The 22356-nt window shown below is 33.8% G+C and overlaps 1 protein-coding gene across 2 annotated transcripts; it reads right to left on the bottom strand.

The window, feature by feature from the left end:
- Positions 1–59: 59 nt before the first annotated feature.
- Positions 60–20218, bottom strand: LOC105321893 (contactin-5). Of its 2 annotated transcripts, none has more exons than XM_011420378.4 (32): positions 19901–20218; positions 19652–19754; positions 19253–19528; positions 18287–18601; positions 17878–18168; positions 17247–17561; positions 16847–17003; positions 16470–16588; positions 14183–14296; positions 13673–13825; positions 13080–13195; positions 12378–12528; positions 11535–11741; positions 10965–11033; positions 10526–10655; positions 8875–9044; positions 8601–8738; positions 8349–8513; positions 7859–7929; positions 7230–7461; positions 6813–6883; positions 6482–6609; positions 6097–6209; positions 5484–5981; positions 5212–5346; positions 4664–4897; positions 4428–4482; positions 4089–4209; positions 3068–3167; positions 2511–2626; positions 2021–2187; positions 60–1928 (listed from the first exon to the last, which is right to left on the bottom strand). In XM_011420378.4, exons 2-31 carry the CDS (start codon positions 19734–19736, stop codon positions 2032–2034), a joined length of 5001 nt encoding a protein of 1666 aa, XP_011418680.3. In that variant the 5' UTR covers positions 19737–19754; positions 19901–20218; the 3' UTR covers positions 60–1928; positions 2021–2031. The 2 variants fall into 2 exon arrangements, with proteins under 2 accessions (XP_011418680.3, XP_065931371.1); XM_066075299.1 differs by having other exon boundaries at positions 3068–3152.
- Positions 20219–22356: the final 2138 nt, after the last annotated feature.

Here is a 22356-nt window from a genome sequence, read left to right as displayed (position 1 = left end):
AATCAAGAGTTTTGTGAATAAGTCACATATTACTGAAAATAAAAGAAAGTAAAAGCAAATGTTGTAAAGCAACTGTATTTCTTGTGAACAATGAAGGATCAAAGTTGACGTATTATAAAAACAACAAGTACACCAACTGTTGTCCTCTGTTTTCAGAAAAAATAAATGAATGAGGCAAATGTGTACAACTTGTAAAAATCTTAAAAACACTACATTCAAATAGTGGTACATATGTATTAAAACCAATAAACGTCTGAAAATCCCAGTCACAGAGCACTCAAATTCACACATCGAACCTTGAACTAAGGATTGCGTGATGTTAATACATATTTTGTATCATAACCATACTGTAAATTATATGTATCACCTTGTAATACAGCTAAAAATACATGTAAGCAATACTGAATGACAGAAATGACATGATGCATATTCTGAACTTTTACATTTACAAGTCTGAACTTTTACATTTACAAGTAAGTAGTTATGAATTAATTAAGGTAAATTGAATATTTTATTATCAATCATCAATACATGATGGTGAAACAATTTACTACATGTAATCAAAATGAGAAGATACATTAAAGTGATTGTTTGTTATTGTATTTTAATTGGTACACAACATTGTTACTATATTTCAAATTAAGCAATAATAAAATTTGGAATGTTTCGTGTAGATATACATGTACAATGTACATTTTTTTAAAAGGATAAACAAAAATTATGAAATTGTAAAATCAATCTAATACTATTGCATGTATATACATTGTATACAAGTAATGCACATAAATGGATTTTATCATGTATTCATAAAGATACAAATGAAACTAGTCTAGAACATGGCACACACATGTACTTTGAAAATATGTTAATGTAAATACATGCATGTAAGTGAACATCCACTCTATGATGAATTACAACATTAAAAATGTATAAACTTAATTCTTAAAACAAAATTAAACTACCGTAACAATACTACCTAAATGTGACTCTTATATAAACTATAAACTTTCAAGTGCAAAACACTCAGAATGAACAATATGTCAATTAAAAGACAACATTATAAACAAAAATTTCTATCAAAAAAGAGGCTCATGGCTCACATCACTCACCTGAGCAACATTGGCCATTATAAACAAGCTTTATGGATACAAATACAAAATATCTTGACAGTGTAGTAAAATAGATCCTGTATAAAAAGATTTTCAAAATTTTCTCCAGATATTCTTTTGTTAAACATTGAGACACTTTTGAAGCTGGACATTTTAATAGTCATATCACATATAAAGAATTACAGTTCTCGAGAAAATTTTATGCAACTGTTCATTTAAATATAAACCTATTTCAAACTTTGAACCCCTTTTGTGGCCCAAAATTTATCAACAGTTTAAACAGTTGAGAATCAAAATGTCAAGATGCTTGCATATAATACCATATTTAATATATTATCAATCTGTTACCATTTGAGTTTTTGAGAATAATCAAAATTTCCCAAGTAAAAATTAAACCCTCCCCCCCCCCCCCATTTTGTGGCCTTATCCTACTCTGGGGATTATGATTTAAACTATCATAAATTTACACTGCCTGAGGATACTCCCACACAATTTACAGGTTTTCTGGCCAAATGGTTTTTGAGAAGGTTTTAAAAGATTTTTCACTATATATATCTGATGTATAAATATGACCCCCCCCCCCACCTGCAGGGATCAAGATTTGAACAAACTTACATCTACACTACCTGAATTTAAACTACCAAAGGACATCTTGTCTGATCAATTGGTTTTTGAGAAGGAGATTTTTGAAAAAATACTTACAAATTTTCATTAATTATCCCCCTTTAAAGGGAGCATGGCTCTTTATTTAAACAAATTTGAATACCATTCATCCATATATGCTACGTGCCAATATTGGTGAAAATTGGCCCTCTGGTTCTGAAGAAGAAGTCAAAAAAGAAAAAAGTTTACAGACTGTCAAACAGATATTCAGGTGAGCTAAAAATTCTCTGGTATAAACTCAAAAATACCTGTAATCATTCTACAGAGCTGTTCTCTCTGCATAGACCACCACAGAGTCATTAGGAATAAGGGAGTCAGTGTCATCGATTCCCAGGGGCAGATTACTGTTACGCATTACAGCTATTGCTTCAGCATTTTCGGACTTCAGTTGAGCTCTTCTTTTTAACGTGGATGCCTTTAAAGTAGGACAAAACTTTGTTTTAGGAGGAATTTAATCACACTGAAAATTGTTCTAGAAAATACTCATTATGTAAGAGATAGAGATAATGTGCCAAGATTTATTTGCTGATAAACTGTAAGGATAAGTAAGGCTAGGCTCTATGAAGTCATATTATGGAATAAAATAATCAAAATAATATTCCTTACATTCATTTTACAAGAAGGCTTGGAATCTATTACCAAAAATAAGGCTAAAATAAAATCAAGCGCCTATGGGCTATATTATTTACATGTGCAAATGTTTTTTAACAGTTTAACAGGACTATTAGAGCTAATTACCCTGGAGTAGACTTCCTCAGCGGAGAGGTCCATGGACACACAGATGGACTCCTGATCTGGACGCCACTCCCCCCCAGGGTCGGACACACCCCCTCTGTAGGACGGGTTCTCAATACCTAAACAGAACAAGAACAAAGTATCAATCAATCGCTCATTGGTCTTTACTTAAGTAAATTAATCAAGATTAATACAACAGCAAATAAACAGGTTTTTTTGCTTAATAAGGACAAGAATGAAACAGCCTCATTGGATAAAAGGTCATATGATTGCCATCATCATTTCTATAGACAGCTAGTAGCAAATTGTAGATAGCATCATGGCGAAAGTAACATCTTTTTTGTTGTATTTCTTTCTTCAATTTATTAACATACTTTACACAACTTTTTGGTTTACGTTAAAAACAGAAGACTTGTTAGGTTTGTTACTATAAAAATATGTCATGTTAATGAAGTGTCATGCCTCGCCTTCTATTCCCTTTAATAACCCAACAAATTTCAATAGACAGTCAGTAACAAAAGTACCTCTTATGTATAATAATGCATTTGCCAGACACTCACCAGTTTCCTCGGACTTGTGGATTCTGATTCCTGGGAATGTAGAGGAGGCTGCCACAGACTGACTTTCCTTTAGATGTCCGTAGCCCTGGAAACAAGATGGCTGATTTCAACCAAACAAGATATCTGTGAGCCAATGCTCACTAGTGATACCCCCGCTCTGATGTGAATATGCAAAATAAGCAAAGTCGACATTTAACAGAAAGCTGGCATCCGATTGGTACAGAAATATATCCCACAATATGGCATGCCAAAACAAATATTGTGTTAAAATTTCAAGCATCTGCAATAAATAGCTGCTGAGAAATCTTTGACGAAAATTTGTTTGAAAATTTTGGCTAAAAATAAGCAAAGTCGTCATTTAACAGGAAGTTGACGTCCGATTAGTACAAAAATATATAACACGATATGGCATGCCTTAACAAACACTGTGTTAAAATTTCAAGCATCTGCGATAAATAGTTGCTGAGATAAATACGACAGAAATTTTTGTTACGGACGGACAGACAGACGGACGGACAGACGGACGGACCGACAGACACACAAGGGTAAAACAGTATACCCCCTCTCCTTCGGAGCGGGGGTATAAAAATAGTCATATACTTAAAGGACAGAAAGACTTGTACATGTATGTGTGTCACTGTGTCCTTTATTGGGTGTAATGTTTCAGAAATGCATTTGTGTTAAATCTAGTATTGAGATGATTAACAGTATGTGTATAAAATGGCTTACACAAATAAGCTACCGTACACACATGCAAATGAATGAAACCTTTTTTAATACTTTTGGATACATGTATTGTTGACATCTTAATGATTGAAAGGTAGACAGGTGTGATTAAAATTTTTTAAAAAAGCATGCACTGATACCTTGTGTATTATGCTGTAATATTTATCTCAATAATTGTGATTTTCAGTCCCTGATCATTGATAAGGGATTACAAGTAATATCATTCAATGTAAAAAATGTAATTTCATGTGGTGCATGCAGGCAGATCAATCTACTAACACCACCTAGTTTGTACCTGTGTTTCTGACACAGTTGAGTTGGTGCCATACTTGACTGCATCCCCCAAGAAGTGGATTCTGGAGGTGGACAGTCTGTTGTCTCTATTATTGTTATCTTCAGAGGCTTTGGTGGACATACTGAATATGAAAATGAAAGACTGGCAATCATAGCTCAACTTGTCATAGACACATTTTATGACATAGACACATTTTACGACATGGACACATTTTATGACATAGACACATTTTATGACATAGACACATTTTACGACATAGACACATTTAACGACAAGACACATTTTATGACATAGACACATTTTATGACAATACCACAGTCTATTACTTATTGTTTGTACCTTGGTGATCTCTCTCTTGGCATTTCTCCAAACTTTGCCTCTGATGAATTTGCATCTATAAAAGATTATGTGACTATGATACATGTTTTATATGTAAAATACATGTAAGAATTACAATACTGGTATTAGAGAGAGAGAGAGAGAGAGAGAGAGAGAGAGAGAGAGAGAGAGAGAGAGAGAGAGAGAGAAACTCAAAAACACACAAATAGAACAGGAAACTTAAGTACTGAAATTACCAAAGTTCCCATAGTTAGTTAGATTTTGCCGTTGCCTTTGTTTAATGCAGATACAAAGAACTAGGGCCAGTATAAAGATAACAAGAACTGCCCCAGCTGCTATTCCTCCCAGGTAGACGGGCAGCCTGTCCTCCTCCTGACCCTGGGGTTGGGGGTCAGCAAGGACGATGGTGGTGGTTTCCATGGTAACCGTCTCTGTAGTTTCTGGTGGGGGTGGTGCTGGAGGAGGAGGATCTAAAAATAGAAAGAAAACCCACTGATGCAGAGTGTATCATATATTGTACTGTTATCTTGTTTGTTTGCACAACATGAGGAATCATTGGGCCAATTTTCATTGTTGTTTTTCAGAAGTTCATAAGGATATAATTTTTTTGAGTTTTTTGTTTTTTGTTTTAAAATTCATTAAATTTTATATTCCTTGGTGTCAGGGTGACCCACTAAATCCATATAAATCCCCCAAATTCTAATGATTCTGTGGTTTTATCTTTTTAAGGAGATGGTGACCCATGAAATTACATTAACATGATAGCACAGTATCTGAAAAGTACCTGTTTGTACAGAGTGAACTGATGTAGTGCCCTCTCCAATAGAATTTACAGCTGATACTCCCACCATGTACTCTGTCGATGACTGCAGGTCCTCGAGGACAGTGCGTGTCTCTGATGTATTCTGGGATACTAGACCTTGCAAATGAAAATATTCATTGTATGCAAACAGCAAAATTTAGCTTTTTAAATATTATATGATACCCACTTCTAATGATTTTCAATGTATGATGATTCATAAGAATTAACTTATAAACCTATATATGGATACTCACTATCTCTAACCCAAAGCAATCCATAACAAAGATCCAACGTCGGAACATTCCAGTCAGACATCCATTTCAAGGAAGCTATATCTAGGTGGTTTAAAGATGTTGCAATGATATCCGCGGTCTGATTAACAACTATCTCATCTGTGTTATTACTTTGAAGAAAGTGTTGACTAGTAACATTGAAAATTAGATCCAAATGAATACTAGATAGAACAGAATCTTGGGAGATGGCACTGAGAACAGCATCCACCACTGGTGAGTATGTTGAGACATTGAGTTCACTGAGTATCTCACAGGCATTGTACACCTCTGGATATGGCACAGGGCTCATGTAGAGAGCTGCTAGATCAGAGAGACCACCCTGTCTGTCTGTCTGTGGTAAAGGGTAATGCTTCACTGTGTAGAACTGGATGACTCCATTTGGTTTGACAGGAGGGGACCAGTACACAGTAGCACTAGTTGGAGTTGCTTGGTAACCAAAAGATCGAACTTTGTCAGACTCTACAGTAAAGAGAAAGAGTCAAATCCTATTATAATAATGCATGTATACTGGAAAACAGTGCATGGATTATAAATGCTACAGAAACCAATTGAGTGTTTTTGAACAGTTCTTCACCTGCTTGGAGAGTCTGCACTAGTTGCCAGTCACTCCAGGGTCCTGTCCCATTGACCGCCAAGGATGTGTAGAGGGCAACTCGGACATTGTACAGAGTCCAGGGTTCAAGGCCACTGAAACCATTGTACATGTGTATAATTCATTAGTATTGTTTTGTCGATTAAATATCTGCTACATAGATATAATTTCTTCCACATGATCTTCAACACTTTGCACTTGTATGTTCAGAACTTTTTAATTGACCTAATTCATTAACCAAATCTATATTTCCTTATTTCTTGATTCTTTTTTTTCAGTTCTTAATGTTAATATAAGTAATATTACTTTTATTTTTTCAATTTCAAAACAATGAAAATCAGGGATACCTTAACTTTAAATAAATCACCTGATATTGTAGGGTAGGGAACCTGTGGTAGTAGGAAGAGTGACTTCCCTTGAAGTTTTCTCTCCATCTTTTTGAACCTCCACCACAATTCCTGAAGGGTCACTGTTCCAGGAGGAAGGGTCTGGTAACTGTCAAAAAGTTTCACAAGACATTAGTGAAAAGTTAAAACTGTGACCTTTCTAATTTTTAAATAAAAATATTTCTCTAATAATGTGAGGTTAATATTTTTTTTGTATAATCATCTTCATAAAAACATGTGAGCTATTGTGAAAAAAATCCAACTGTAATAAATTTGATAATGTCAATAAGAAAGCTTTACAATCAAAGAAACCTTGAATTGGATGTTGACTACACTGCTGGAAACTGCTGTTAATCTGATGTTTGTTGGAGGAGCATTTGGGGCTGAAAGAGTAAGCAGTATATACCATATAATCATGAAGATAATTTTAATCTGCCTAGTCACCACTGAATAATCCAAAATGCAATATTTTTTCTAGAGGGGGTTGGTCCGAGGGATATTTATGTTTGGCGGGGGGGGGGGGGGGGGGGGGGGGTCCAAGGCATATTTTCAGTAATTTTACTATGTAAATTTAAGAAAATTGAATTCTCCAGAGAAGGGGAACTAGCTCTTCCCCCTTGATCTGCGTAAACAAAACATCACATTTTTAAAGACATTCATTTAATTCCAAAAACTTAAAAATAAAGAAAGGTAATACATGGGTATCATATAATATACATGTACACAAACCTAAAGCATGAGTCTTCACCATAACCAGATCACTAGAAGGCCCCCTCCCTGCCACATTCTCAGGCTGTATTGTGATGCCATACTCTGTCCAGGGGGAGAGGTTATCTATCACTGCTGAGTTCTCAGTATAATTGACAGATAGTATCTCAGAACCCCCAGCTGTTGGTGAGGTTGACTTGTAGGTAATGTGGTAGAATTTCATTGGCCCATTGTGTTGACTGTCAGGAAGTGGCTAAAATTTTACAGTAAAACTCGTTTAGTATGAACATGGGTGTAGCGAATTCTCAGATATAGCGAAGCCTTTTCAAGTGCCCAATAAAATTCTTAACAAATCTTTGCAAAATTTACCGTTATAAGAATTCTGATATAACGAATTTACGGATATAGCAAACTGATTTTGAGTCCTGTAGAGGTGAATAATAACGAAATTTAACACTTTTATAACAAATTTCTTTACAATTTAAAAATTTTGCACTACCATTTAACTTAATAGTTTGAATGAATTTATTTTCATATAAATTTTTCAATTCACAATCCGATTTTCATTTTAAGCCTCAATTAGCAAAAATTATCATATGGTGAAAGAAAAAATGTATATATAATGTAATAAAACTTAAACAAAACTTTACCTTCCAGGACACCTCAACTTTTGTTGATGAAACTGCCTTTGCTGCAACTGATGCAGGTGTCCCACTTGGAGCTGTATAAAATACACATAATTTAAAAATACTGTAATTCATTCAAATGAATTAAGAGTGATTCATACACTCATCATATAATTTACTTCAGTTACTTCCACTAATTACAAATAATATTGTGGCTAGATAAAATTCACTTGCCTTCTGATGTGTATTTGATTTCACTCCTTATAATGATGTACCAGTAATTAAAATTCAATGATTCCCCTGATCATTTAAAGGCATTTTGAACAATGAATAGCTGAAGTTTAAAAGATTCTCTAATCTGAGACACAAAGGTCATTAGGCTCACCAGTGTCATTCATTATGAAATCATCAAAAACGTGTTAAATTTTTACTGACCAGCACCTTTGCAAAGTAAAAACTACATACTAGCCATTGGAATTCACATCTCCTTCGTATAACATTACAGACCAAGTACCTGCAGCTTCTGTTCTGGTGACAGCCATGTTGGAGAAGTTTCCCCAGAGATCCACATCATTTTTCACTGTAGCAGCTCTCACACTAAACTGGTACTCAGTGTAAGCTAGTAGCCCGGTCAGAGTGTAGGACACGGTTGGTGCCTGTACCAGGATCCTCTCTGGTTCTACAATTAGAGCAAGAAGATCACTTAAGCGTTTTAAGATTGGAATTAGGGGGTAAATTCATAATTATTGTAATCAGAACTACTTACGCTTGTTTGAATGGACAATCTGATACCATATTTGATACTTCTGAATAATTCCATTGGTTGTCTGCGGAATTTCCCAGCTTACAGTGAGTGAGTAAGGCTGTACATCACTTAAACGTACATTTCTGGGGCTGGAGGGGTCTAGATATTGTAAAATATATTTTCAAAAAGATTGAAAAACATATCGGGTCGTTATACATGTACATGTATATGCAAAGAGTGAAATGTAAAGTCTTTGACAATAATAAAGTATTGAATACATGTAATCATATCACACCAGCATTAAATGTCTTTGCTGAACGGCTGTTACTCATTTCACCCTCCCCTGCTTGGTTTGTGGCTGTTACAACAAATAAGTATTCAATCCCAGGCTGTAGATTATGAACATTGTGTGACACTTCACTAGAGCCTGCCATTATATCATACTTTGTGTACATCACTTCGTGTCTACAATAGATGAATAAACTTAAGCAATAAATGACCAAGAATGCACATTTTATTGTTTTTTTATTTTTTAAATAGTCAATTCTGATACATATATAAAGAGATATAATTCTGAAAAAAAACCTGTATCATTCAATAACATACACAAAACATTCACATTTCATAACATTTCTTTCAGAATTTTTTCAAAATATAACATTCTAGACATTAATCAAAAAGAAGTTTCATAATTCTAAAGTCAATATTGAAATTATTTGCAACATGGAAATATTTTTATTGCTAATTAGGACATTTTGACAATAGCAAAGTATATTTACAAATTACATGTACTACATACTGTAGTTAAACTACCATCTTTAACAAATCCTAAAAAATTTCGTTATTAAACAGACCACACAAAACTGTACGAGTATATGTAATGATGCAGAAAAAAGAGTTTAAGCACCCAAAAGGAAAGAGAAGATGTAAGGATATTTAAAGAATTAAATATTAATACAAGTATTCTAAAGAAATGCCGCAAAGGTTAGCCAGGTTACATTAGAGAGAAGGAAAAACCAAACAAAAGTCAATATAACCCATCAAATCCAATTAATTACCTGTCAGCAATCATGTTCTATGCTTAAAAAGACATCCTGAAATTCTTAGTTCAATCATCAAGAAAAATCCATGTACAATTTAATTACATACTGGGTTTAAGCTTTGTATGCAGATATATTATCTTTTTTATATATAACCATGATTCTCATTTCACAGAAGAACTCAAGCTATATACTGTACATTTGAATTTACTTTTATCATAAGACTTCAACCTATTCTTACTCCAGTTAAACCTATTTGATGACATCAGAAATTATCTTTGATAGTTTAATTAAGTTCTTTTGTGAAATATGGCTTATACATGTAGATCGACTGAACAAGATACATTGTAAACATGGGTAGATTCAATGAATATGGAGGATAATATTCAGAAACAAGTCATCTAATTACATAATATAGATTTATACTAAAGGTATCAGTGCAAATAGACTAAAAATAACTATAGAGTAGACAAAGTGAATTTTATGGCTATTCAATATGGGCTACAGTTTTACATGTGTTGTACATGTATATAGTACAAGATTTTTTATTAAAGTAAAATTTACATGATTTTTTTTTTATTTACTATATATCGGTATTTAAGGTTTAAGTTATAAGCTATCTTATCATGTTTTCATAGCGAAATAATAAAATTTGAAAAATACAGTTGATATTCAAAAGAAACATATTTCATGACATTCATATAAAATACTGAAAATTAGTCTTGCTCAAATCTATTCAATTTTATTACTTGTTGTGCATGATAATTTCATTGTCAAATAAAATTTCTAGACAATTAACTATGTAGTTAATATAGTATTGAGTAATACAAAATTATGTTTACTGATATTTCTTTTTAGAAATAGGGCTGTAATGGATGAGGGTATTGTAATATGCTGATACGCTACCTTTGTTTGTAATAGGCGATGTAGTTTGTGACCGATGTGTACCAGTTCTGTGTGACTGGTTCCCATCTCAAGGTCACAGAGGTCGAGGACGTTGCTATGGGATCCAACAAGATTGGTGGTAGTGGAGGCTCTGTAATTCAGTGTATCATATCAGATTTTATATATTGTTAAATATGAACAAAATATTCACCGTACATGTATATCATGATTTAGTGTTTGAAAACTGAGTGCAATCTCTTTGATGCTACTGTACATTAGGCCCCAGGGCCATAAAACTTAGACAAGGAATATATAGTGGAAAATTGAGAGTGAGATCAAAAGTGAGCTCATCTAAGTTTTATTGCCCCGGGGCCAGGTATGCGGTTAACATGCAAATACAAAAATCATACATGTACCGGTACAAGATTGTTTGTAAAATATATGTTAAACCTGGCCTTACCAACAATATGAAGAGATACTTCTGCCTCATCTGAGCCAGCGACATTCACAGCTGAACAGGTGTAATCACCTGAAGAACATATACCGGTAGACGTAAATAATTAATAATATGCACAGGTATAAATCAAACCTTGCATTTGTCTATTATACTATGTAGACACAGGATAAACAAAGGATTTTTATTTTTTAGGTGTATGAAGAAATTATATTTAATTATTCAAATGACTGAAATTCAATCATAATTAAGTAGCACCATTCAAAAAACTTTGCCATTACACTTTCCTTTCAAATGACTTCAACTTAAGTTTTCAGAAAATACAGCAAAAGTTCATGTACTGGTAAAATCAATACTTCACAAATTAGATAAAATACACATTAATGCTGTCAAAGAGTTTTACATCTGCTATTTGACATCACTCTTACTAGATATATGTATGTGCAAACAAATGTTGAAGAATGATTTCGAAAAAAGTTAAAAAAAAAAAACAAAACAAAAAAAACAACCATAAAAGATATTTGACGATACCTAGTAATATCCATGTTTCCATTTCAATTACCAGTACATTTGTACCTTTATCTGCTGCATTGGCAAACTTAATGAGGAGTTGCCTTTCATTGGTTACTATAATCCTCCCATCCAGGGAGGAGAAAATCTCTGACCCCCTCCTGAACCAGCTGATCTGGGGGCTGGGTATGCCGTCAGCTTTACAGGTGAGGGTAGTGGCCCTATTCCTTATAACAATCAGGTCTCCTTGTATATACCTCACTCTGGGGGGCACTGAATGAAAGGAAAATCTAGATAACTACATGCAATTCATGTAGCATATAACATTTGACCAATGCACCATACTTTTTTCCAAATTTTACATATTTTCAATGATATTTGTCTTGAAATAAATTTAGCATTGAGGCTCCAACAATTGGTCTGTGGTGGAAAATAAAAGGTATTTGAGTGTTGCTAAATTTTACACATTAAATTGTATGAAATTGGTATATTTTTCAATTAGAAAAAAATTTAAAATGATTGATTAAAAACTACATGTATAGAGTCAGTATAACACAGTGGAACAGCCTTTGAACAGGCCGGGGACTTATTGAAAACAAATTGACTATATAGAGTAAGTCATATAAAACAACGCTGCTTCACACCAACAGTCAGTTCAAAATATTAAAAATATAGAGCTAAAATTATACTTTTGTGGAGAATGACTGTACTTTGCAAAATGTGTGACCTGTTTTTTTTAAAAAGGTGAACACTTAAAATCAGGAAGGAAAGGGATAATTAAGTACTTGTGTATGTACAAGTCAATGCCTATACAATTTTATGGCATTGCAGAATTAGTTTCTAGTACAGTTTCTACTATATTTAATATTAAGGTGCTAGTACATGTATATGCAAATAAACATTCTGCACCTTGTACAGAGAGTTTTGCCGACTTGGTTTCAGAACCAACCACATTGGTGGCTACACAGGTGTATGTTCCTACATGCTGCCAGGTCACCACAGCAATCTGTAAGCTGTTGTCAAGACTGACATAGACTCCATCAGGAAGAAGGTGGGTCCCCTAGCAAACAAAAAGGAAAGAGAGATGATTAAGAGGGAAAAATTAGGTACCCCACGATAAACAAGTACAATGAATGTTGATCAATCATCATGTCACACCTTAAAGTTCATGTGTTTCATTATTCTCCATCAATTGCTTTTGAGGATGTAAAATGAATATCAAGAGCTTCTGCATACATAATTCATAAGTTGGTAAGGAAGTGAGCTCGTTATACACTTATCACTCAAAATAAATAAAGTTGTTCCTGAAACAATAAAAAACTTCCCTTTTTTATACACCAGTTGAAACTGATAATGAATTTTTATAGGAAGATTTTCTATTTACAGTAGTTCATGCTAAATGGGTCAGGGGTTTTACCAAAGAAACTGATAATGAATTTTTATAGGAAGATTTTCTATTTACAGTAGTTCATGCTAAATGGGTAAGGGGTTTTACCAAAGGAAAAAGTAACAATTTTTCACTACCATATACGTATACATGTACTAGAAAATGATATTCATAGGACTATAATGGTTACATCTTTTGACACTATTTGCCTACATATAGCTTACATTGAAATGCCATGCTATAGTTGCAACTGGGTGGCTCTCTACGCTGCAAAAAATATTAGCAGGACCACCTAGAACCACCGATATATTTTGTGGAGTCTGTGTAAAAACTGGTGGAGCTGAAAAGGATACAGGAAAATGGTTTACTAAATGATCAGTTTAACTATTTCATAAAATTTGCATTTTTTTTTCTATAGTAAACTTGCCTATTAAAACCTCTTTCACTTTCACAATTTATATTGAACATCCAAGCTAGTATACACTGAATATTGCAATATTTCAGATAAAAAAAATCCTAAAAATACATGTATTTTGGTCTGGGAAAATGAATTTTTTCTTCCATACATGTATATTTTACACAACTAAAAGTAAGTAAATGTATATACAGTGAACATAGCATAAAACATTACAAACTCAGACACACAAAAGATTATAATGTTATGTCCTTTAACCAGCAGAAAACCTCTAAGCATACACCGATACAGGTACTGATGAATATTCATGTCCTTCACCATTAACTACTATCTATTAAGCAAACTTTATATACCATAAGGTTGCTAAGCTGTATGCTTTACCAACAAAACAAGCAGTCATACCATGGACGGTGAGGGTCCCTGAGGACTGGGCTGTTCCTGCCTCATTCACAGACAGACAGCTGTACATCCCAGCGTCTGACAGTGTCACGTTATTGATGATAAGTCCATCCACTGTCTGTCGAATCCGAGGGCTCAGGGGAACTAACTCACCATCTAACAAAATATTGGGATTTTTTAAAATTAAAAACAAAATAAATTAAAATAAATAATACAATCATATAAATGGATAATTATACAATAATTAAATTTTTTGTTTAGCAATGGGTGAGTGGATTACATGCAAATGTATTCAAGCAATGAATTATTGAAATACATGTTGGTCAGTGTTCCAGTATCAAAGGCAGTCATTGGCTACATTGAACCAGTAACCTCCCTACCAGATGGTCCAGCTAGAAGTCAAAGGTTGCATGCAGTTATGAAGGAGGTAAAATGCTCTGAATGGGACATACAGCAACAATAAAACATGCGGCAATCACAGATACATGTATTTATAATTTGCTTTCTTCTTACCTTTATCCCATGTGACATTGGGAGCAGGATCTCCATAAACTTCACAAGGTAGGAATGCCTGATTTCCAACAGTGACAGTCAAATTGACCAGTGGAATGGTGATCACAACAGGCACTGATAGAAAAAGTTAACGTACATGTATAACATTTCAGCACTGCCAAACACCAGAATCCCTAAAGAAAGAACCATGACTTTCATAACGTTGATGGAGGCATCCTAGCATAATAACTACACCATTCATTTGTCTGCTTAATACCCCTCATTGCAGAGAAACAAGACTCCCATGGGCCACATCCCTCACCTGAGCAACAATAGACATAATAAAATCAGCTTTATGTACTCATAAACAAAATATCTGAATAATTTCATTTACTAGATCCTGTATTAAAAAAATTGAGTGCCTTTGTTACAGGATGATTTTACGGTCATATCACATATATATTGAACATTGCAGTTCTTGAGAAGATCTCAAACAACTGTTTATACAGGGATTATAAATGGCTTGTGAGGCCCAAGAATTTCCAGGGGCAAAAGTCCAAACAATTTTAAAGAATTAACAATATGTCAAAATGCTTGCATGCAAGTACATGTACAACCATAAATAACTAGAGGTACTGTGAGCAAGCTCACAATTGATACCCCCCGCTAAGATATAAATCATAATGCGTACGTATTTCTCCAATTATAGAAAATATTGAATGAATCAATTTCACCGTCCATTTTCTATAAAAAACAACTGCTCTATTTTTTTTAAAAACTGTTGGTCATAAGCTATATTTGTGTGAAGTAAGAACATTCAATGCTTCTCCATAAGAAAGATAATGACCGGACACAAATTTTGCACTTTTTCTGCCAGTGACCTTGACCTTGCCTAAATGACTTTGGGTCAAGGTCATGACACACCCTTTGGTCCTAAGCAATATTTGTGTGAATCAAGAACTTCCAATGTTTCTCCATAACAAAGATATGGACCGGACACGAATTTTGCACTATTTTTCCCAACGACCTTGACCTTGCCCAAATGACCTTGGGTCAAGGTCATGACACACACTTAGGTCATAAGCAATCTTTGTGTGAATTAAGAACTTCCAATGTTTCTCTATAACAAAGATATGGACCGGACACGAATTTTGCACTTTTTCTGCTAGTGACCTTGACCTTGCCCAAATGACCTTGGGTTAAGGTCATGACACACCCTTAGGTCATAAGCAATCTTCGTGTAAAGAAGTAACTTCCAATAACTCTCCATAAGAAAGATATTGTCCGGACACAAATTTTGTATTTTTTCTGCCAGTGACCTTGACCTTGCCCGAATGACCTTGGGTCAAGGTCATGACACACCCTTAGGTCATAAGCAATCTTTGTGTGAATTAAGAACTTCCAATGTTTCTCCATAACAAAGATATGGACCGGACACGAACTTTGTATTTTTTCTGCCAGTGACCTTGACCTTGCCCGAATGACCTTGGGTCAAGATCATGACACACCCTTAGGTCATAAGCAATCTTTATGTGAAGTAAGAACTTCCAATGTTTCTCCATAAGAAAGATATGGACCGGACACGATTGCACAGACAGACGGACGGACAGACGGACGGACAGACGGACGGACGGACAGACTGACGGACAGACGGACAGGGTGATTCCTATATACCCCCCCAAACTTTGTTTGCGGGGGGTATAATAACATATGAATTTTGTAAATAATTTTAATGTTCTCCTTTGTAAAATTGGAGCCCCCTCAACTGTAGCCTAAACCTACTCCTGAAAATGAAAATAACCCCACTCCTTGGATTCCAAAAAGCCCAACATTTTTTAGATTGTTATGAATTTTACAGTTTGGTATACACATACAGTCATGTTTGCCAGATGCCAGACTTATTTAAAAGATTTTCCAAAATCGCACAAAATGCAGTGTGTTCAACTTGGCCTTAAGGGCATGGGCATTCCACACCAATATTCATGCTCCCAAATGGAGGTTATGGTTGATCAGTTTAAAGGAGGAAATTAAATATTTTTAAAAGTTTCCTAAAGATGATCGAAGCATGAAAAATGATGACAGATGGGGAATGACTGCAATGTTACCTGAGTGACTCCATCAAAACATATTAATCATACAACTTATATACTGAAATGAAATAAACACAAAATGAACATACACTGTCAACCTGCAATACACATATGCATCAATTCTGATTGTACATGTACATATAAGAGAACTAATTAACTGTGTGTATAATATGTATATTCTCATTAGAGATTATGCAATTCTCCTAATTAATTGATACCTTTGACAGTCACATAAGCCATAGCTTCTGACTTTCCGTATGAGTTATTGGCTCGACACGTGAAGTAGCCCTCCCAAGCCTTATTCACATTGACAATGTGAAGCTCCTGGTTTTTCATGCTACAAAAACATAACTCCCCAGATTAAACTTTGAAAATAACTTATGCTAATTAATGAATACTTCAAACTTATCCTTATCTTAATTACTTTATCGCTTGAAATTTTCCATTTACTAATAATTAAGCGAGTTATAAAAATTTTCAAGACAAAATACATGCTATAATTATGGTTATAATAATTGAAACCTTGGTTGCAAAATCACTGGTTAAATCGCAATCAAACTTGCTTTACATTATATTTCAGTGCTTATAATCAAACCTGAATGCTGTTGTGTATGCCCCATCTGTTACTGGTTTTCCATTAAACAACCAGGTGATTTCGGGTTCTGGATCACCCTGAACCAGACAAATCAGAACCAGACCTTGACCTTTGATGACCGACTGACTTACAGGGGGCTGTACAAAGGTGGGAGCTCCTACCAAAGCAAATTAAAGTTATTTTAATGATTTAGCAGTTAGTTTTTTTGAGACTAGAATACCCATGAGATTACAAGCGACTATGAAATTTTTATATCTATGAGACATTGCATTCAAAATTTCATCTCTTTGTAACAAATATTCATGACCTTGTAAATGTCATATAATTATATTTACATGTTATCTCATATCATTTATTTTACAAACACATTTCGATGTACTAGTAAATGTTTGCTCTTTACCTCCCACTTTGAGTGATGCAACCTTTGAGGTGCGAGACGTTGGGACGGCAAAGATATTCTCAGCAACACAGAAGTACTCGCCCTCATGGATTCTCTGGACATCAGCAATATAAAGGTCCCATATTCCACTGGCAGGGTCCACAATGAAGACAGCCTTACTGGTATTACTGAACTGGTTGGTCAATGGCTGTTGGTTTTTATACCAGGTTACATTGGCTGGGGGGTAGGAATTGGGGGGAGAACAAGGGAGGGTTGTTGGTTGGCCCGCAATGGCATATTTTGTTGTTGGATCTCTAGTGAAGGCATACTCAATGTCTAAAAGTATATGAATGAATTTTTAATTAAATATATAAATTCATATAAAGTGTTAATAGTTATATTTTAAAACCTTGGAATTCATGAGGTTGATGAATATATAAATATTTTGATTTTCAATTGAATATTTTGTTGCTAGATCTCTAGTGCAGGTATACTCAATCAATGTTTGAAAATATTTTTGAAATTTTCAAAAATGACAAAGTCAATATACAATAGAGTTATTCATACAGATAGTAAATATAAATGTTGTTAAAATGTGGGATTTGTAAGGTTAAATACTAGTACTATTCATCAAAATATATTTTATCCTTACATGCTGCCTGTAGAACAATGTCAGGGGATCTGTCCATGCCCAGGATGTTTTTTCCCTCACAAATATAGTATCCTTGGTTAGTTAATTGGAAGGACGGAAAGAAGAGACTTCCATTGGACAGGAGAGTATAGTCAGTGGTGTTGGACCTCAGAGGCACTTGTCCTTTCTGCCAAGTGATTGCTGGAGTGGGGTATCCAATTATTGGACAATTAAAGACAAAAGGCTGGTCCTTTGGAATTATAATATTCCTCTGAAACTGATTCAAGTCTACCCTTGAAGCAAATTTATACGCTGTAAAGAAGAAAAATGTTAAAGCATCATTATCAAGATCATGTTAATCATAACAATTCTTTGTAATAATTTTCATATCAGTAGATCAGGAGCACATCTTTAAACAAGTTGGTATTACCTGCGACACCCACGTACACCTGTAGACTGCGGACAGTGATGCCCAGCAGTCTGTTCTTGGCAGCACAGGTATATTTTCCACTGTGCTCAGGAGTGGCTACCATCACAAGTTTCATACTGAACTGTTGAACAAATCCTAGAGAGGAAGCACTTTTAAATGTAGCATTGTACTGTGACCCCCCTGTGAACAGGACAGAGTCTTTTTCCCAGAAAATGTCTGGGGGTGGGGAACTCTCTCCAGAAACACAGTCCAATGTTATTGTATCTCCCTCTGTTACCGATTTACCAATGGGGTCTATGAGGAATCGCTTGATATCTGTTAGAATAAAAGATGCATAACATAAAATATTGTTACTTATCAAAGTTACCTGGTAATGCAGAGAGGTGTAGTATTCATTCATTTGAGAAAAAGAGTTAAATATTGTTAATGATATTGAGTCTTATTCTTTATCTATCCTTTAAGGTTGTTCACTACACCTTGAAATAGTTTCTAAACTAAGCAGAAAATTACTTGAAAATGATTGATAGATAGCATGATTCATGAGAAGTATATATATAAGTCAAATAACTGAAAAAATATGCAATTCTGGATAAAAAATAAATTTTCAAATATCAAATGAGGTAAATATGAATAAAAATCACGCGAATTCAAACTCCCAATCTGTGGTTTACAAACCTGATACTATAACCACTGAGATCTGATGACATTCAACCAAATCAATTGATACAGTTTAACAAAATATTTAAATTGTATCACCTTAAATATAAGTATTGGACCAGGTGTACATGTAGTACCTTAATACTATATCAATAATAAAATTATTCCATGTAAAATATAAATTTGTAAAACACTACCACAAGTAGATATTAAAAGCATTTCAGGTCACCATTAATAAAAGCAGTATGTTGCTTATTCATCAGCAATTTTTTGTATTACTATCTGGTATTTTTTTACTTATACACTTACAAGCATGAATGATTTGAGCAGGTGGAGAAACTGCGAGCTGTAAACCTTCCTCTGTAGATACCACACATGTGTAGTTTCCTAATTCTGCTTCTTGGATGTCCTGAACCAAGAGGGAGTTGTTGACAAATATGGAACTACCTAGGGGGCGTGGCCCGCCATTTAGATACCAGGCGTAGGAAAGTTGGTCAGATGGCGAGGACAACCGCTTTGCATCACAGTTTAGTGTTATGCTTCCACCATACAACACAGCTTGACTTTTAGGCGAGACTGCAAATTCTGTTTATCAAAAAGGTATAAATAAATACAAATAGCTAGAACTATAAAAAATTATCAATAATCATTTAACCTAATAAAAAATCATTTGATGTATTGTTGTGGGTAAACTGATCACAAGCTTACCTATTTCATCTTGAGTTTGTACGTACTCTAAGTGCAAAATGCACATGTTCAATATTGAAATTATTAGTTTCTGAAAAGTCATCATCTTTGGGAGTTAGAAAGCCTGTGAAAAAAATAGCATAGATCAGTCTTGCTCGATTTAGATTCTACATAATTATGTCTGATTAGTTTCTGTTTCAAATGACATTAAAACAAATGAATAATACAGATTAAAACAAATGAAATGCTTTAAAAATATATTAAACATACATCACCGACAAATTCCATTCATCCAAGATACAACATCGGATCGGAAATATCAGAACACTGAGAAGAACAAATCATCACTTGTGAACAGCTGTCTATTTCTCTCTTATCATTGCTTACACCATTGCTTTTGCAGAATATCCTCATGGGTAAGTAAATTATTCATGACTACATTCGTCTTCACCTGAAATCTTAGTTTCGTGTAGCATCATTGCGAGCAAGGTACATCGATCAATTACCAATCAATATTTCTTTGCTCGAAGTCAAGGTAAACACATTGACTATCTTTCGCGGTACGCCCCGCGGTAATTTATGTGCTCTTCAATAAAAAAGAGTTCCAACATTTGGCGGATCTATGATAATCTGGCTCCAGGATCATGAGGAAATCTGTATGATCTGAGACTTAAAACAAAAGTTATACAACGTCACTTGATTGAAAACACTGACAAAATTGAAATGCTATTAAAATGTCTTGAAATAAAATTGTTAATCACAAATTTCAATCGTCATATTATCATTAATAATCATTTATGACTGAGTTAGTCTGAAATTGTTTCATAATCCCGAGGCCTGTTCATAAATGTATAGGAATTAAAAAAAAACTAGATGAAGAAGTGATATTTTAACTTCAAAAAACTTGGCAAATGTTTATAAAGTGCAAATCATAATAGAACACTTGGTCAGCGTTTCTCGGAGACTGTAAGTGAACATTCAAGACTCTCAACATACATGCATATCCACATCTTTATAATTTATATTTTAAGTGATGTCAAACATGTGAAATTTATGAAACCCGAGTAGATAAAAATTAAAAGTCAGTGTATGCATTGACTAAAGGCGGTCGAGTTTTGTTTTTTTAATAGTTAAATTAAGATTGCAAAATATAATTTATAAGAAAAAGCAGCATAATTTCTGAAGAGGAAAAAATATTCATAATACTAATATTCATAATACATATAATTATATTTTCGCAACACCCAAAGCCAATAAAAGCTTGAAGTGTGGATATTGCCAGCATTTTTGAGACAAACAAATAATATCAATGTTTTAGTTGCATTGGAAAGCTCGGCTACATTTGTAGCAACAAAATTTATTTTGGATCAGTCAAAAATTTACGTAGCTTCAGATTAAGAATGCAACGAATGAGCCATTTTGTAACATAGATGTACGTTAGTATTGTCTCCAAAGAATCTTCAGTAGACTATCATTAAATTTAAAGATTTAAAATTTCACACAAAGTATCATTTACAATCTAAAACAGTTAACACTATATTTTTTTTACAGAAACATAATGTCTCAAGATCCGTCTTTTTTAAACACATAAAATAAAAAATATTCAAAATTAAACGATGTAATTTTAGTTAAGTGGAAAATGTCGAGAAAATTTTACAATCCGAAAATGTCACACACGTTCCGCAACTGAGAGCAACTATCTGTCAAACAGAATGATTATTAACATTCTTTAAAACTTTTTAATAATTGGATATATATGCGAGAAATAATACTGACAAGAATAATCAATTTAATAGTCTTCATTTCAAGGATAAAAGAATATGAAAGTAACATACATGATGTAACATACGATACTCATTAATTTTGTACATTATTTTTATTTTTCATTGAAATTTGGCTAAGTCGACCGGGAAAACTACTGCAATGTCTATTATTATACATATACAATTAGCAAAACCATCGTTTAAAAGCGTACACAAAATTTATAATAAATTATAAAATCGGACCAGCCAGCTTTAACTATATTTGATTCCTGCAGATAAGTGTCTTTTCGCACAAAATATAAAATCGCTGACTGCATTATATAATATTAACTTCGTTACACATAGAATTACTGGCAACTCAATTATTCTAAACATCCATCGTTGACCATGTAATATTTACGTGATATAAGAATTCTTAATCATAATAATCATGCGAAAATGGATCACTGAATCGGTCATAAGTTAACAACATATCGTAAATATTGTGCAAATATAAAGTAGCAAAATTATAGCGAGTCATTAATTGAAATACCTCAAACCCCACTGATTAAATGTATTTTGTGTCTACTTTATTTCGTTTTTTTAATTTACACGACATTTGAATTGTTAAAAAAATCATGATGAAAACCAACTGAAATATCATAAGAAAACGTAAAGAGAGCATGTCCTTGTATATCAGAAAAAAATACTAGTTGGTACTATAGATTGCTATATGTGTACTAAACATACCGTTATATAAAAGGAATTATGTGGGGTTATATGTAAAATGTCCAGGATGAATTCAAGTGACACTTCTTTTCTCGTGTACTATACGGAACTCATAAAACATAACATGGTGAAAATATTAAATTCTTAATTAAAGGTCGATTATTAATAACTGGTTGATTCTGGAAGGGACGGTTGGCACATTATAAGTATAAAGTGTTCGTGAGAGAGAGAGAGAGAGAGAGAGAGAGAGAGAGA

Source organism: Magallana gigas, chromosome 2 (assembly GCF_963853765.1).
Source record: "Magallana gigas chromosome 2, xbMagGiga1.1, whole genome shotgun sequence".
NCBI lineage: Eukaryota > Metazoa > Mollusca > Bivalvia > Ostreida > Ostreidae > Magallana > Magallana gigas.
This window is presented reverse-complemented; position numbering and strand designations above follow the sequence as displayed.